We start from the raw sequence: 16,971 nt of genomic DNA on the forward strand, positions 1-16,971 counted from the left end.
ATTTTAAAAGATCAATATGGTACCCACCTTTTGATTGCTAACATATTCGTATATTCTTATATATTTGATAAAATGATGGAGTTGATTGATTGACCAATTGCACGAAATAAAATTGCTCACTAAAATAAATGAATAAAAAATATATTATTTTAGTTTGTTTAATGTAAACAGGCTTCAATAGAAAACGGTATTCACATTTCACAATGTCTTACCTTCCAATAAACGTAGATTGTTTTCCATTTTTACAATACCACAAAACACAAACACAGGTAATTTCTAATGCGTTCTCGCGTTCTCTCATATATTTTTTCAAACGTTTACCACGTGACCATTTGTTGTTGCACACTTTATTTATTTCAACCCTTTGCTATGATTTGTTGTTGCGTTGAAAATATTTATGCACACATTTTGAATGCAGCAGACAGAATGTCGCCAATCATGTTTTTCAATTTACGCGAAAAACAAAAACCCAACCGTTCGTTACGAGTTACTTCCACAGACTGATCTCTCCATCACACATTTTTTTATTAATACCCATTCTCTTGTTCTCTTTTCGCTCTTTCGCTCTTTCCATTGCTCAAAATTATTCAATTTCAATCACAAAGGTGATTGGATCAATCACATGTGTAATTGGAAACGGAAAATTTTTCAATCACGTTTGTAATTGAAAATTATTTCCGAATTGATTAACAAATTGATTGAATCAATTAATATTTTAATTGGAAACGTAACAAATATCAATCATTTTTTTAATTGGTTTTTATTCGGATTTGATTAAATAATTAATTGAATCAATTAACATATTAATTGAATCCGTTTCCAAATTCAGTTAAATGTTTAATTGAAAAAAATTTGGTGATAATTTTTTGTGTGTACATTATCACGTCGTTTATAATACATAATTCATCTTTCCTTGCAAAAAAACATTTTTGATCATCTGATCTGTCAATTGGCCACTTGCCGCCTTTTATGTATTGCTTGATTTCCTCCATCTTAGAATCTTTCGCTGTGGCCGCTTTGACCATATCAAATGTTATTGGTAAATGTTTAGCCACGTCATCAACCACTTGTTTTACCTCGTTTTCTAATTGTACACAAGCGATGACAGTATCTTCATCAGATTTTGTAGTATTATTGATTAACCGTGATAAAACGTCTGCAGCCCCAAAGTTATTGGTGGAAATGTATTGTAATTTAAAATCATATGACATTAAAATTAGCGCCCAGCGCTGAAGGCGATTTGCGGGGTGCGCAGGAATTCCCTTCTTATTACCAAATATTGCCAACAACGGCTTATGGTCCGTTTGTAGTATAAATTTTCTTCCATATAAAAATTTATGAAATTTTACCACCGCAAAAACTAAAGCTAACGCCTCTTTTTCTATTTGTGCATAGTTTTTCTCAGCTGCTGTTATAGATCTCGAACAGTGCTAGATTGCTTTTTCGCTACCATCGGGGTATACGTGGCATATATATGCTCCTAGCCCAACATTAGAAGCGTCGGCAGCCACTTTTATTGGCAATCGTGGATCAAAATGCGTTAATAATAAATCTGAAGAAAGCAGATCTTTAAACTTTTGAACACTATTTTGACATTTCGAACTCCATGACCATTTAACTTCTTTCTTTAATAAGTGATCCAAAGGATCTCGCAATTTCCTCATTTGAGGTAAGAATTTCCCATAATAGTTTATGGCCCTCAAAAATGCGCGTAATTCTCCGATATCCTTAGGGGGTGGCATATCTAGTATGTTTTTTATTTTGTTTTTATCTGGACGAATCCCCTTTTTATCCACATGAAAACCCAAATATGTGCACGACGTTGCAAAAAATTTGCATTTTTCAAAATTTACGGTAATGTTGTGAGCTACAAATCTTCTCATTACCTGTTCTACAACTTTAACATTTTCTTCTCTTGTTTGAGTTGCCACAATAACATCGTCCAAATAAGGAAACGCTCCCGCTATGCCAGCTAATATGGATTCAATTGCTTCCTGGAATGCACCTGGAGCCGACTTCACCCCTTGAGCAAGCCGATTGAAAGTGTATAGCCCTCTGTGAGTGTTAATCACTAATAGCTTCTTTGTGCTTTCATCTACTTCAATCTGCATGTATGCATTGTTCAGGTCAATAGTTGTGAAAAATGAACACTTGTTGAAGTTAATAAAAATATCATCCGATACTGGCAATGGGAAGTTATGTTGCTCCAACTGATCATTAAGCCCGGTGGAGTAGTCGCCACAAATTCTAATACCGCCTGATGCTTTTTTCACGACCACTATAGGGGCAGCCCATTCTGAAAAAGTTATCGGGGAAATAATCCCTTCCCTTTCCAACCGATTTAGTTCATTTTCCAACGGCTCTTTTACGGCATATGCAACTTGCCTCTTCGGTCTGAACACTGGAGTAGAATCAGCTTTTAATTGTAATTTTACCTTAACAGTTTTACAGTGTCCAATTCCATTCCGAAATACTGTTGGGAACATTTGTCTAATTGTTGTTTCCGATATAGTACTACTGATTTTATTGCATGATGTGTAGCTATTTATCGGTATGTCCCACATTTGGAAAGTTTCTAATAAGTCAGACCCCAGTAGATTTAGGGTAGATATAGGTGAAACTGCTATTGTGCATGTTTTGTTTTTGTTGTTCAATTTAACATCAGCGCTGAATTCACCCATTATTTTAATTTGGTTTGCCGAAGCATCTGTCGGCTTGCGTCGAGATGGTCGCAGAGCAGGTTTACCAATTTTCACCCAAGTCGCTTTGGATATTATTGTTAGGTCAGAGCCTGTATCATGTTGAAGTTTTATGTCGATACCATTGACCAACATTGATACAAACCGCCTGTTATTAGAATTAACATTTGTGGAATAACCCCCATTGATGTTGGTTCGCCTATTTTTATTTTTCTTTTCCGAGCTAGGACCTTCAATATTGCGTTTTGGTGGTTTATTTTGAAAACATGAGCAGTACCCCTCCTTGTGACCCATTTTACCACATTGCCGACACTTATGATTTGTATAATGGCAATCAACAACAAAGTGCATGCTGCCGCATTGCCAACATGGACGTTTTGGTTCTTCCATCCAGTTTTTGTTTGTGTTGTAATGATACTGCTTATTTGTTTGAACAGCATGAATTTGTTCGTGTTCGCCCAACGCAACATCGTTTTTCAAACACTTTAGTCTTTCTATTTCAGCAACTAAGTGATCTATTGTCAGAGGGTTCTGCTCGGTTTCAGCATCCAACATTGCTAAGAGTCTCGCTTTAACCTCTTGATGTTTATTCCCCAAGCCATTTACGAACATGAGGCATTTGAAATTATCTATCGAACATTTTCTTAAAGCAAATTGTTCACATTTCTTATTCACATTTGCGGCATAAGTGACAATATCTTCGTCGTCGCCATTTTGATATTGCATGCACTTGACGCGCAAAGAGAATTGAGATTCCTTTTTTCCAAACAATTTCTTTAAAATTTCGATGGTTGTGGCAAAAGAAATGTCACGAGGGTGTTTGGGCAATAAATAATCCCTATATTTGTCGAAAACCGCTGCGCTGACCTTCCTTAACAACAACCGCACCTTCGCTGCCTCGTCTAACCTTCCACTACAAAGATGTCCTCATATCGCTCAAACCACAATTCAAAAATCTGATTATCCCCTGGATCATAGACAAATTCCCGAATGTTCTTAGCCAATATATCCATCAAGACTTCTGAACCAGATGTATTTGATTTGGGTATCGCTAAAAATTCATCATTGGCTGTATTATTTTGTAGTGCCACCAAACGTTCCATCAATTGTTGTTGTTTCTCGATGGTTTCTTGCTGTTTTTTAAGAAGATCGGCCACTGTTTCATTTATTGTCGCCATTTTGAATGACTTACAAAAAAATCAATTATTTATCCAGTTTGACTTTTCTCGATTTTCCTCGTCGCCAGCTGTTTCGATTGTGACTGCCGATCAGAAATAATAAAACAGCTTTAGAAATATGGGTTTAAGGCTATGCCGTGTTTTAATATTTAATCACTAATCTTTGTAATACAGAGGATTAAAATACGTCTTTTTTTCTAGTTGGATATTATAGAAGAACCACTAAAAAGGAATCATCGTTGACAGTCTTCTATCCTCACACCAGTGTTGCCATATGGTGTTTACAATTGGTGACAATTTATTGGGGTATCCCAACATTTTAAAACTCGATTAAGATTTTAATTGGAAAAATGTTCGTGAAATTTTTTTATGTGTGATTTTTGCAAACAACATCAATTAAATTTTGATTTGAATTAATTGATTTTTGCAATCAACATCACAATTAAATCTTTATTTGAATCTATTAAAAAATTAATTGAAATTTTCAAGTCAAACCAATTAATTTTTTAATCAAATATTTTCTTTGCCCAATTAAAACTATGATTGATACTACATTTTCGTGATTGAAGACATTTCAATTAAACAATTAAATGGTTCCATTAATTTCGTGATTGAATCAGAAAAATGTTATTTTTGTTTTTGTGTGTATGTCACTAGATCTATCCAAGGCATTCAAAGCTATTAGTCATTTGCGACTGGTTGCCAAACTCAACGATGAGTTCTCCCTTTGCTAGCTTGTATATTCCTATCTATGTAATACGACACAATTTGTTGCTTTCAACGGTGCTCTGCCACTTTATTCGGGTGTGGCTCAGGGCTCCGTTTTATGTCCGTTGCGCAGAATTTATGAAACTAACTTATTTTTGCGTCGTTCTGTTGAATATCGTGTGGACTGGTAAGGTATGAGCTTATATCTTGCGGAATGCGATTTTTCTCTAGTGTATCATTCTTTTGATGTTGATTCCAAATGTACTTTTCTATGTAATCTCCTTGATGACCTGCTATCTTTTGTACCTGTGTTGAAGAGGACAGGGGTACAATACGACAACTTTGTTTCTTCGGACTGGTGCTAATCGTTAAAAAATTAATGTGAATACGTTGTGCACTCTGATTTCTGTTGATTTTTCTTATACATTCAATTCGGCAAATTATGGGCGTATGATATTCACACTTATTAACCATTTTAAGTTTTCCATATTTGCATGTATGATTTTTTACGTTTTTAAAGGATAGAACTCAATTTGCTACGTCCAATGGATTATCGTCGTCCATGTGCGAACTTCACTCTGGGGTTCCTCAGGGTTTCATTGTTTTGTATGTAGATGGGCTCCAAAGACTGTTATGATGTTTTTCGTGTTTTTAGTGGTGATCGTTCTGCCCCAGTTTTTCGTGTTTTTAGTGGTGATCGTTCTGTCCCAGTTTTATTGGAGGAAAATGTAAATAGAACTTTACGTTTTGTCTTGTCATGGACTAATGACAATTTTCTATCCATAAACTCATCGAAATCTGCTTATGTTTGGCTCTTCGAATAATAGGTTTCCCGATTTAAATGTTTCATTAGGAGGAAAGAATATTCAGTTTGTGGACAGACATAAATATCTTCGTGTGATTCTGGTCTTGATCCTTCTCTTAATTTTAAACTGATGTCTCAGGTGATGTATGGTCTCGAAGTGTATATGATCTCTAAAAAGACTTGTGAATTCCATTGTCCGTTTTATGAATAATGCGTAAACACATTTCTCGTCATGTGAAGAACTACTTGGAATGTAGATTTGAGGACTTTGTGAAATATCGTGTGCTATATACCTTTTATAAAAGTCAGGGATGGTAGACCTCACGAACTGTGCAGGACTTTTGTTAGGTCAACACGTAATCCGCAGATTTGCGTACCACTCATTCATAATTCTATGTTTATGAGATCATTTGCCCTCACGATTACCAGGTGTTGGAATTTTCTGCCATTTGACCTACGTATTTTCTCACATAGTACTAATGTATTTCATCATAAAAATGTATCATTTTTATAATTATTCCAATGCATAGGTTTACTATAAGTCATTCACAATATCCGTGAGATATACAGATCCATGTGACGCACGGCCGTTTATATATTATTATAATCATTATATAGAATTATTACAAACGGTCTTAATAATGTATGATTGCCACTATCTGATCTGGACATCGTAATTATCAGTTTTATAATTAACGGTTGTTTATCATATTTTATTTCGTTTTTATGGTTGGGGAACCACTAAATTTTATAATTTTTTTTATTACAAAGAAAAAAATATTTTTTGATTTCTATTAAAAATTAATTTATCCAATTAATTTTTAATAGAAATGTCTTTAATCACAGAAATAATAGTATCAGTCACCACAGTCAATTAAACATTTAATTGATCCAATTAAAAAATTAATTGATACAAATTATTTTCTGATTGATTTTTGTTTCAATTAAAAATTTGTTGAATCAACTAAATTTTTAATTGACTATGTTTATAAGTATTTATTATTAATTAGAATAGAATTTATTATCATTGATGTTAGATATTGTTGTATGATATATACAGTGCTGTTCAAAACATTTGCAACCACATTCCCTATTGAAAACAAACCGTAATTATAATGAAAATAAAAATATTAAAAAACAAATTTTAATGCAATGTTGTTGCTTATTAGTCAATTTTAAAGATTCAAGGAAATAACGAAAATAACGATAAAGATTTTTTGATAATTTATATTTTTTTAATTACAGTTTTCGCCTGATCAAAACATTTGCAACTAATATTAAGTGTCACACATATTTAAAAATAATTAATGTTTTTGTAACTTTTAACGATAAATGTTAATAGTTGATACTAAAGCCATGCCGTTTGATTACCTCTGCGCAACTTTTTGTCATTGGTTAGAATTAAATGGTCAATGATATCCTATGGTTCAGTTTCAAATAGATTTCGTAAGCCTTTTGCAAAAATTTCGTACTAATTTTTAGTTTTACATCTTTCCAAATGTTGTTTTATGACTTTTACTTTAGGCGACTGGACAAGCTAGTCAAGCATCCGCAATTTTTCATCGGAAATCCATTGTTTTACCACGTTACACGTGTTCTAGTGTCATGATCGCGCTGAATAATCCATGCAGACGGCATTTCCCGGAATGCTTACGGCAATATTACATGGGTCAAAATGTTTTTGTAGACTTCCGACAGCATAATACCCTCGACTCTATAAATCGGACCAATAACTTGTCCAGAAAAATACCCCCAGACCATAATATTGGCCCCACCATGATTGACGTAACTTTTTGCATATCTTGGATTAAGACTTTCCTTGCAGCCTTCGTACTAAATTTCTACCATCCGATCCATGCAAGTTAAATTTTGTGCCGTAGGAAAATATAGCACATATCCTGAGGCCATTTAAGGTATTTTTGTGAAAATTGAAGGCGCGCTAACCTACTTTTCTTTGAAATAAATGCTCCACCTCTGATCGTTCTGGTAGATATACCCAGTTGAATTTAGTTTTTGACTTCTTTAGATGATATTTGATTGAATTGTTGCATAGTTCCTTTAATTATATGATCTTTTGGCGTAGTCTTAGGTTTTCTTCTACCCCAGTGTACAGTTTTGGTGCATCCGCTTTTTATAACTCGAGACGCAGTTGGTTTTTGTATATTGTACTCTTCCGAAATTCTTTTTTGTGATACCGCAACTTCAAAATCATCGATATTTTGATTTTTATTATATTGATTATGCTTATTTCCGGTCATTTTTTTCGAATTATTCAAAAAATAGGGCACAAATGCCTGTGCAATAAACTTAACGATATTCGTACAATGCCATTTTTGTACGTTTAATCCATCTTCTTATAGGTCCTTATAACTATTTCAAGTAAAAAATGCAAAAAATAATGCCCTTAAAGAAGAAACTATTATAGGGTGCTAGATAGTTGCAAATGTTTTGAACAGGTCGAATCATACGATTCTTTACTTTTCGTAAAATATCAATTTTTAATAACAGCCCATTCACTGTCCCAATTTGGAAATACCACTCTATAACGATTATTATGTGGAAGCGCAACAATAAAGTTATTATTATGGGAGATATACCTAGATTAAGTTCATGGTAGGGCTAGTTGCAGATGTTTTGAACAGCACTGTATGTTCAATAAAAACAAATAAATTAGTTCATGCTCTGTTGGATTTCTAAACAATTACAAGGTCAAAATCGATATTGTCCTAAAATAAACCATATATATTGTTACGAATTTGATAATTATAGATATAAGTTTATTTAAATTAGTTTCCGCTAATTTAAAATTTAAAATTGTAACGATAAAATTTCGCTATCACTTGTTGGAATCATCTATTCATTTTCTAGTATTTTCCTGAATTTCTTTTATGTTCTTTTGTTTGCTTACCGAAATGTTAGTTCTTACTCTCTCATAGAATAACAACCCCTTTGCTTTGTTATTTTGCTTTCTCATTTCATCTCATTGTCTATTGTCATTGTTGTTGTAGTAATGCGAGCGTATATCTATGTGAGTGTGTATGTGTTTGGCAGCCACCAGACGAATTAGAATGTTCTGGCGTTGCCAGAATATTGTGGTGCTACCAGAATGTTCTCGTATTGCCACACCGTCATATATAAAAGCGCTCGCATGCTGCTAACGAGTCAGTCTTAATTAAAGCGTCAAACGAATAACTTCAGTGTGAACGAATTGTAAAGTGTGAAGTCATAGTAAATAAATTGTAGATTGTCGTTATTTAAAAGAACTGTGTTTTAATTGTCGGGTAATTAAAAACGCCTAAATATAAAAACGTAACAATTGGTGTCGGAAGTGAAATAACGAAAAAAAAATCTACAATGAAGTTTAATGAGCTTCGTGTGGAAGACTTAAAAAAGGAATTGAGCAAACTGGAGCTGCCGACAACAGGCAATAAGGCCCAGCTTCAAAAGCGTCTACTGGAAGAGTTTGAACGGCGTAATATGGACATGGCGACGCATGAGTTTGATTATAAGGAAGACATTGATGAATCAATACTCGTCAATACAAGCAGTGTAGAAACTCCATCTGTGGCTTCGAGTGTTGTGGATTACACATCAATGCTCAATGTTTTGAGCAAAATGATGGAAGCAAATTCTAGAAAAATGGAAGAAAAATTCGACGAAAATTCTAGAATGGTCAACGAAAAATTACAACAAATTTCTGAAGGCATGGAGAAACGTGTGGACCATATAGAAAATCAAATTGTGGAATTGGATAAGAAAGTTCTTTCCGTGGATGAGAAAATTATGGTTCATGATGAGAAGTTTCTGCACATCGAGAAAAAAGTGTCAGAGCTGGAAATTAAAGGTGGTCCAGTGCGCGTCATCGAGGGCTCAAAAATCAAAACTCCTGTTTTCGATGGCTCAACGTCATTTGATGTCTTCAAATTCCAATTCGAAATGGTTGCTTGTAGAAATTTGTGGAATGACGATGATAAAGCAATTGAACTTCTATTGGCATTAAAGGGCAATGCTGCTGATGTGATACAAAGCATTCCCGCTGCTTCTAGAAATAACTATAATGAAGTAATAGCGGCACTTCAACGCAAGTATGGTGGAGAGCACAAGCAGGACATCTTCAGAATGGAATTGAGAGGAAGAATCCAGAAATCGAATGAAACCCTACAAGATTTCGCAACAGAAGTTGAGCGGCTAGTGCTTTTGACATACCCAGGTGAGAGTCATCCTCTTGTGGACCGCATCAAGATTGAAACCTTCGTCAATGGAATTCGAGACCCAGATATAAAATGTGCAACATATGCGTCACAAAAGGCTACATTCGCTGAAACAGTAACATTCGCACTTGCACAGGAGACTGCGAGATTGCTAGCGCGGCCTCAAATTCACAAGGTACGTAAAGTAGAGACAGAGTGTGATGAATCAAAGTCCGTTATTGAGTCGATGAAAGAGGCCATGAAGCAGGCAATGCAAGAAATGAAGCAAGAGGCAAATAAATCCCGGATCAAATGCTATAACTGTGATAAGCCGGGACATCTAGCTCGAGAATGCAAAGCACGACGCAAACGGTCAAGGTCCACATCACCATCTCCATTAAACAATAGCCATAAGAAGGTGACCCCACAGTCAAGTGAGTCATCTTTGAACTAAATCGAGCTAGTTCAGCGGGGCAAGAGCTGGCTCCCACAGACGATGGCCCCACCATCTCCATAGCAATAGTTCAACAGAAAAATAACAATTTAACTATTGCGGGTGTTATTAATGGCGACAAGCGTACTTTGACGTTGGATACTGGTGCATCAAAGTCTATCATTAGATCTGATTTAGTAAAAGGAAAAGTTACACCACTGATTGGAGTCAAGCTACGCACGGCTACAGGGGAACCCGCAACCGTATATGGAAAGGTCACCGTAAAATTAACTATTGCTAACAAATCCGTTACTTATGATTTCATTGTGGCCGATATAGTAGACGAAGTTATAATTGGAGCGGATTTCATGATTGCTTTTGGTCTCAATTTGGATATGAAGCGTCGTGTAATGACATGGTGCGATGCCGAAATAACGGTAAACGTGGGATACGACGAGAATACACCTGTCAGACGTTTGACAACGAGCCAGTCAGAGTCTATACCACCGAATGCCGAAGCAATTATATGGGTTTCTATGGATGGAGATTGTGAAGTCGGCCAATTGTGGGTTGTTGAACCAGCAGAAAACAAAAGCAACAACATCTTGATATCAAATGCCCTGGTAACAACGAACGAAGAGAGACTAATACCAGTTCGTGTCTTGAACTTGTCTGACAATCATGAGCAAATTGTAAAATTTTCTGATATTGGAAAATGTACACCAGCCGAGGCAATAGTCAATTTGGAAGGCAACTCATCAAAGACACATGTAGCAGTGAGAAAACATCTAGAAGGGTATTTCGAGGCTTGGACACGTCATCTATCGCCGTCAGAGAGAAATAAAGCCAAGCAATTGTTGTGGAAAAACGCCTCTGCTTTTGCTTCTGAAAAGGGAAATCAAGGAAGAACATCTGTAGTGAAACATGAAATTAAAACCGCAGAAGAAAGGCCCATAAAACAGGCACCACGAAGTGTTCCCCTGGCAAAAAGAGACGAAGTTCAAAAGCTCATAAAGGAAATGGCGGAGAGTGGAGTGATCGAGCCATCATCAAGTCCTTGGTGTTCCCCAGTTGTGCTGGTCAAAAAGAAAGATGGAAGTACCCGATTCTGCGTGGACTATAGAAAACTGAACGATGTCACCAAAAAGGACAGTTATCCGCTTCCACGCATTGATGACACGTTGGACACACTAGCAGGAACAACATGGTTTTCTACGCTTGATTTGCAGAGTGGATATTGGCAAGTAGAGATCGCCGAGAAAGACAAGGAAAAGACGGCTTTTGGCGTTAATGGCGGTCTCTGGCAATTCAATGTAATGCCATTCGGGCTCTGCAACGCTCCGGCTACCTTCGAAAGATTGATGGAGCGGGTACTGAAGGGGTTGCACTGGAAGTCGTGCTTGATATACTTGGACGACATCATAGTGATGGGCAAAACGTTTGACGAGCACCTTAAGAACTTGAAAGACGTTATCCAGCAATTGTCAGCCGCTGGTCTACGCCTTAACGCAAAGAAATGCTCCCTTTTCCAGCGGGAAGTTAAATACCTGGGTCATCATGTGACTGCAGAGGGCATATCCACCGATGGAGACAAAATCCAAGCTGTCAGAGATTGGCCACGACCACGAAATCTCCACGAATTAAGAAGTTTCCTTGGGTTATGTACATATTACCGACGATTCGTCCCAAACTTCGCCAGCATCGCCGCTAGTCTCCATAAATTGACGCAAAAAGGTCAGAAGTTCCAGTGGAGCGACGAACAGGAGGATTCATTCCAACATTTAATAGAACTTTTATGTTCAGCTCCTGTTCTAGCGTATCCTATTCCGGGCGAAAAATTTGTTTTGGATACAGATGCTAGCGCGCATGGTATTGGAGGTGTGCTATCCCAACAGATAGACGGCAAGGAGAAGGTCATCGGATATTTCAGCCGAACGTTGTCCAACCCCGAAAAGAACTACTGTGTAACGCGACGAGAGCTGCTAGCCGTCATAGAGAGTGTAAAACATTATCATAAATATTTGTATGGACAACACTTCTTGCTCAGGACTGATCACTCAGCTCTACGATGGTTGCTCCAATTCAAGAATCCGGAAGCTCAACTGGCACGTTGGATCGAGAGGCTCCAAAGCTATGATTTCAGTATCGAGCATAGAAAAGGTGGAAAACACGGTAACGCTGACGCCTTGTCACGTCGACCTTGCAGTATAGAATGCAAGCACTGCTCGAAAGCTGAACACAAGGAGGAGATTGTTGATATTCGGCTGTTACACATCGAATCTGGAGTGGACTGGCCAACAGAACAGCGTAAAGATCCCATTTTGGACAAAATTATTTCGGCAAAGGAAGAGAACAAGAAGCCCAGTAAGAAAGACATCGCAGCCGAAAGTCCACTTTTGAAATCATACTGGGCTCAATGGGATAGTTTAGTTCTAGTCAATGGATCCCTGCAACGTAAATGGGAAAGCGAAGATGGCAAGAGCAGCCGAAATTTGATCATCGTTCCAGATTCCAAAATAAGAGACGTTTTGGCGGAGTTCCATAATGGTCCCAGTGGAGGTCATCTGGGAATAACCAAAACCGCCGATAAAGTGAAGCAACGATTCTACTGGGTTGGATGCCAGAAATCAATTGCTGAATGGGTAGCCAATTGCGAGAAGTGCATGAAGGCGAAAGGTCCAACAAGGAAAAGTCGAGGTCCTATGCAAGAATATAGACCAGGAGCCCCGTTTGAAAGAATAGCAATGGACGTGGCAGGCCCTTTCCCAGTAAGTGATTCTGGAAACCGTTATGTCCTTGTGGTCATGGATTACTTCAGCAAATGGCCGGAGGTGTATGCAATTCCAAACCAAGAGGCAAAAACGATTGTGGATGTTGTCAACAAAAACTGGATATGTCGCTACGGTGTGCCGTCCGAGATTCACTCAGACCAGGGAAGAAATTTTGAATCGGCCATATTCAAAGAGATGTGTGAATCCCTTGGTATCAAGAAAACGAGGACTACACCATTACATCCACAATCCGATGGCATGGTAGAAAGGTTTAATCGCACTCTGGAGGAACATCTTCGAAAAGTAGTGGACAACGGCCAGAGGGACTGGGACGAGCATATACCAAAGTTTTTGCTGTCCTATAGATCTGCCATTCATGATTCCACCTCTCGAACACCGGCCAATATTCTATTCGGAACTGAGTTGAAGTTGCCTGGAGATCTGATATTCGGCGCTAAACCTAATGAGCTCGCCATGGAAGAAAACAGAAACGACATTCCAAACACTTTCGGTGAAGTTCACGAATCAGTGCGCAACAAAATAAAAATGGTCAGCAACAGAATGAAGGCGAGATACGATCGTGCTGTAAATACTGAGGGCTTCCAAGAAGAAGAATTGGTTCTGCTATTTAACCCGCAACGAAAGAAAGGATTGTGTCCTAAACTGCAAACACAGTGGGAAGGCCCATACAAAGTCATCAAGAAGATCAATGATGTTGTATACCGGATTCAGAAGGACGACAGCCCTAGATCAAAGATGAAAGTTGTACATCTGGAACGATTGGCTCCTTACGGAACAGGTTCTGTGCCTGTTCGGGACGAACAGGCTTAAGCGGGAGGCAGTGTTACGAATTTGATAATTATAGATATAAGTTTATTTAAATTAGTTTCCGCTAATTTAAAATTTAAAATTGTAACGATAAAATTTCGCTATCACTTGTTGGAATCATCTATTCATTTTCTAGTATTTTCCTGAATTTCTTTTATGTTCTTTTGTTTGCTTACCGAAATGTTAGTTCTTACTCTCTCATAGAATAACAACCCCTTTGCTTTGTTATTTTGCTTTCTCATTTCATCTCATTGTCTATTGTCATTGTTGTTGTAGTAATGCGAGCGTATATCTATGTGAGTGTGTATGTGTTTGGCAGCCACCAGACGAATTACTTAATGGTCGTAGATCCTTCTAGCATTGTCTAAGAATGTTCTGGCGTTGCCAGAATATTGTAGTGCTACCAGAATGTTCTCGTATTGCCACACCGTCATATATAAAAGCGCTCGCATGCTGCTAACGAGTCAGTCTTAATTAAAGCGTCAAACGAATAACTTCAGTGTGAACGAATTGTAAAGTGTGAAGTCATAGTAAATAAATTGTAGATTGTCGTTATTTAAAAGAACTGTGTTTTAATTGTCGGGTAATTAAAAACGCCTAAATATAAAAACGTAACAATATTAATAATAGACTGACTTGAAAATTGAAAGCAATTTGTTTCCATAATACTCAACGCTTTCTTCGTATATGGTATTTGCAATCGAACTAACGTGATCATTAAAACAAACCACAATATACCTTGACTTAGAAATAACCTATAACATATTTCCATAATGGCTCTCATTCTGAAGGCAGTAATAATGCATATTCATAAGGCAAAATTGAAACAAAACTTACCTCTATCCGAAAGGTGTGAGTTGTGTCATCGAGAAATAGGACTGTAACACATTGCTGCTTTTGCTTCTTATCCCGAGCCAGTTCTGCAGATCGTAAGCGATATTGGCGACTTAAGTTACTAAGACGAAAACGTTCAAGCATTGCAATATGCCATCATGTAATTTGCTATTGGTCACTTCACTGATGTTGATTCTCTCTTGTGCGTATTTTTATGTGGAAAAGAAAACCGATTCTACACTTTTTAACCGCTTTCTCCACAATGGCAGTATCGTATGTTATATAAGCGAATATATTCCAAATATAGTTATATGTAACAATTCAATTGGATGGATTCTTAGACGATTTGTTTGCTTTTAGCACATATTCAAAAATCAAAAAAATGTACAAGTTAAACCATTTGCTGAAAAAAAAAAAACAAGAAAAAAAACCTGATTACTTTTGTACCTACAATTATGTGTATCCAGATAACATATTTATAGCACTCGTAACTAGAGGTTCGTGAGCGACAAGGTTTCTAAGCTAACGCGTGGGTTGCGCTAGATAATATTCTCCTCGCTCAAGAAACTACTTATGTTCCCAGCCACAGACAGGATGCAATTAAGCTTTTTTTTGGACCCTGGGTCCACTTTCCCCTTACTACAGATTACGTAGGGATAGCCTACACACCATAAATCCGAATAATGGCCGAGTCGAGGCATAGAGTTTAAATCAAATACAGAGAAAATGGCTCATTGGCCGGTTATATCCGAAGTAGTTCCCAAAACATTACTTTTAATGTACTTCAAAAAATTCTCTTCTATATAACAACTTAATGTTCACTTTACAAGAAGTTCGTTTGAGTTAGTATATGTCTTGAGGTTAAATAGCACATGGCCAACGACTGATCGGCCGCAGATAAATTTCATCTTCCTTGATCTACAGGCTGGTTAATGTAAAATGTAACTGTTAGGATGTTTTATACTTTCTCTCCTTTTTAGTCTTGTTTGTTTATAGAATGAAAGTTCAGCCAGATGAAAATATTTTGGCAGACATTTACAAATCCCGGCAACTCATCACCAAAACTAGCGCATTTCCCTTTTGCTAAGGAAGGGAATATGTTAGTGGGAATATTTTTATGTAATTTGTATATTTATCTTTTTTTTTTTTGTTATTCATTCAGAGCATACGAAAAAAATATTTATTATTATTATATTCTTTAAAGCTACTAATTAAAGAACTTACCTTTTGTGATATGTTCTCTATAGTATAGTATAAAAACAGCAATTATTTCTCTAGGTGTACTCTAATCTAATTATGTTGTCAATTAGATTTGATTGTTCTCACTTCTTGCGGGGTGGAACGAATGCAACTAGTCCACAAATCAAATTAATCTTTAGTTATAATTAATAATCTTACTCTCGAAGTTCTTTATGCGTAGCTATCCTAAAGAACAAATGAGACAAATTTATGTAGAGCTGAATAATGGCGAGAAACACTTGATGAAAAAGAAACTGACATCCAGAAAACTTATATATGCGGGTTATGGAAGATTATGATGCTAATGGCGCTTATATATGAACACCACTTTAAAAAGAAAATATGCAAAGCAATATAATAGTTGCCGGTGGTGAGCTGGAAGACAAGATGTTGCTGTGGCTTTGTGGCAAAGGGTATCAAGGATATTTATTTATAAATTACACTGAATCAATCAAGTATACACTAAAAAAGGGCGCATATACATGCAATAACAATGATGAGTAATCGCGTGTGTCAAGAAAAAAGCATAACTACTTTTTCTAGATATTTTTATTGACCTTTATAAACTCATTCGACATTTAAGAATTTTTTTTATAAATATATGCACTATTTCTCCATATGGTTTGAAGTTTTTTCTAAAGATTTGGTATTTCTGTTTCACCCACCATTAACAAGAAATTGTAGTATTTTTTGCTTTCTTATTGATGGCCCAATCGGAACGATAATTACGGAGCGACGGATAAGTAAAAAACGAGAAAATGAAGTAGTAAAACAAAACAAAAACCCTTGAAACAGGAGTTAATATTTTTACATGTACTAATATTAATATGTACTACCAATTTAGTGTTGGGAAAGTAACGAGTATTTGATTGCAAGTACTCGTTACTGACTAATCTTTTGAGTACTCGTTACAGTTAAATGAGTACTCAATATCTACAATACAATCCCAAAAAACACAAACGTTTGAAAAATGCTAAAATTCAACTGTTTTTCAAACAATTAGGGAATATTTATAATATTCGATCATTACAGAACTTACTGGAATGTTCGTTCGCCTCGAGACGAACGAAACGTCAAAAATCACTCTTTGATATCTCGAGAACTAGAGTTTGAATCACAATTGTTTCGGTGGTCGATAGTAAATCATAAAGGATGAGTCCATGGCAAAGTTGGAGGATTTGTAGCAAATAAAGGGTGATTTGTTAAGAGCTTGATAACTTTTTTTTAAAAAAAAAAACGCATAAAATTTGCAAAATCTCATCGGTTCTTTATTTGAAACGTTAGAT

At 36.5% G+C, this 16,971-nt stretch overlaps 1 protein-coding gene across 5 annotated transcripts in view; it reads right to left on the reverse strand.

Moving 5' to 3' along the window:
• The window catches only part of Ptpmeg (protein tyrosine phosphatase Meg), a 45,654-nt gene extending 29,137 nt beyond the window's left edge, over window positions 1-16,517 (reverse strand). For 2 of the 5 annotated variants that reach the window (XM_075308614.1, XM_075308610.1), the window contains exons 1-3: window positions 16,351-16,517; window positions 15,671-15,871; window positions 14,450-14,849 (exon numbers count right to left, since the gene is read on the reverse strand). In XM_075308614.1, coding sequence (XP_075164729.1) covers window positions 14,450-14,590 — 141 coding nt within the window. In that variant the 5' untranslated portion in view covers window positions 14,591-14,849; window positions 15,671-15,871; window positions 16,351-16,517. The remainder of the gene's footprint in view (window positions 1-14,449; window positions 14,850-15,670; window positions 15,872-16,350) is intronic. The other 3 variants (XM_075308612.1, XM_075308613.1, XM_075308611.1) reach the window with 3 other exon arrangements.
• Window positions 16,518-16,971: the final 454 nt, after the last annotated feature.

Source organism: Haematobia irritans, chromosome 4 (genome assembly GCF_050003625.1).
Source record: "Haematobia irritans isolate KBUSLIRL chromosome 4, ASM5000362v1, whole genome shotgun sequence".
NCBI classification, from domain to species: domain Eukaryota; kingdom Metazoa; phylum Arthropoda; class Insecta; order Diptera; family Muscidae; genus Haematobia; species Haematobia irritans.